At 60.2% G+C, this 1441-nt stretch overlaps 1 protein-coding gene across 1 annotated transcript; it reads left to right on the top strand.

The window, feature by feature from the left end:
* Window positions 1-378: 378 nt before the first annotated feature.
* BCL7B (BAF chromatin remodeling complex subunit BCL7B) lies at window positions 379-1439 on the top strand (the record flags this gene model as incomplete). Its single annotated transcript, XM_010165607.2, has 3 exons — window positions 379-564; window positions 764-843; window positions 1243-1439. Coding segments are annotated over 3 exons (359 nt in total), but the record flags the coding sequence as incomplete, so codon positions are not given.
* Between the last annotated feature and the right edge of the window lie 2 nt (window positions 1440-1441).

Genomic DNA, 1441 nt, shown 5'->3' with positions numbered 1-1441 from the left:
TTCCAGCTCACAACACTCTATGACTCTATGATCAGACGTCTCCTTCCCTCAAACACCTGGGGCCTCGCAAGCTGCAGACCTGAGATTTGGTAGCGCAGCACTTGGTGTCGCCTCTGCTCGTTCTTTCTGACTGGCTCAGGGTCACTCTCTGCTCAAACGCAGTCCCCGGGCAGAAGCACCCTCTCTCCCGTGGGCCAGTTGTGTGTCTGATGTCAGCTGTGTCCCAGTGGGGAGTCCTGTGCCCAGCAGCCCTCGTGTTGATGGGTGACAGTGAGTCCCCTGCACTCTGACTGTGCTCGTCCTTCTCCCAAAGACCCCGGCTCTCAGTGCCACCCTCGGCTGCCTGTGCCCCTGGGTCAAGGTGCTCTTCTTCACTAGGTGCTGTTTCTGCAGATGAGAACAGCAACCAGAGCTCCCTGTCGGATGTCTACCAGCTCAAGGTGGACAGCAGCCCCAACTCCAGCCCCAGTCCCCAGCAGAGCGAGTCCATGAGTCCTGCCCACACGTCCGACTTCCGCACGGACGACTCACAGCCACCGACACTGGGGCAGGAGACACTGGAAGGTGGGTGCTGGGCTGGGCCTGGGGAAGGTCCTGCCGGAGCTGTTGCTTGTCTGGTGGATGACTGAGGCATCGCTGGAAGTGGACAGGGCAGTGGGGATTTGTGTGTCCTATTGGAGGACTCCTCTCCTGGCTCAGCACAGAGCTGGGTACCACTGTGCTCCTGGGTCAGCAGTTTCATTAACCCTTCTGTTCTCCCCAGAGCCCTCCCTGCCTTCCTCGGAAGTCGCAGATGAGCCTCCCACTCTCACAAAGGAAGAGCCAGTCCCCCTTGAGACTCAGGTAAGGGAAGGGGGATTGAAACCACATTGAAATGTGCACAGACCCAGCTTGGCCCCTTCACCCTCCTTGCTGCCCTTTGCAGCAGAATCATCTCGATGGACAGCTTGCTCTGCAGTCGCAAAGTGCCCTCCAGGAGCTCCCCAAACACCCCTGGCTTCCCAAGCTGTCCCCTGGTTCAGGTCAGGTGTTAAGTGTGAAGAAAGGAGGTGGAGGTGGAGTAAAACAACGATTCTGGCCAGCTCCGGGGCTGAAGTGGGTTCCTACTCCTGGTGCCCTGGGGCTTCCTCACAGATGAAAGCTCGGGGTGTCCCCACAGAGTGACACAGCCTTGTCTGCGTGGGCAGGGGGGCACACTGAGCCCCTGTCACTGCCCCTGACCTCTGCCTCTGGCTCTTGCAGGTAACTGAAGAAGAGGAGGACTCTGGTGCGCCGCCTCTGAAGAGATTTTGTGCCGATCAGAACTCTGTGTGCCACACGGCCTCGGAGAGCTAGCCTGCCCGTCCCCGGGGAGAGCGCCTTCGCCAGCCCCTCGCAGAGCCGCCTGCCCTCCCCTGGGGTCGGGGTGCTTCACTCCAGCCTCCTACATCCCCAGGGACGG

The sequence above is a fragment of the Antrostomus carolinensis genome, unplaced genomic scaffold (assembly GCF_000700745.2).
Source record: "Antrostomus carolinensis isolate BGI_N321 unplaced genomic scaffold, ASM70074v2 scaffold36133, whole genome shotgun sequence".
Classification (NCBI taxonomy): Eukaryota; Metazoa; Chordata; class Aves; order Caprimulgiformes; family Caprimulgidae; genus Antrostomus; species Antrostomus carolinensis.
This window is presented reverse-complemented; position numbering and strand designations above follow the sequence as displayed.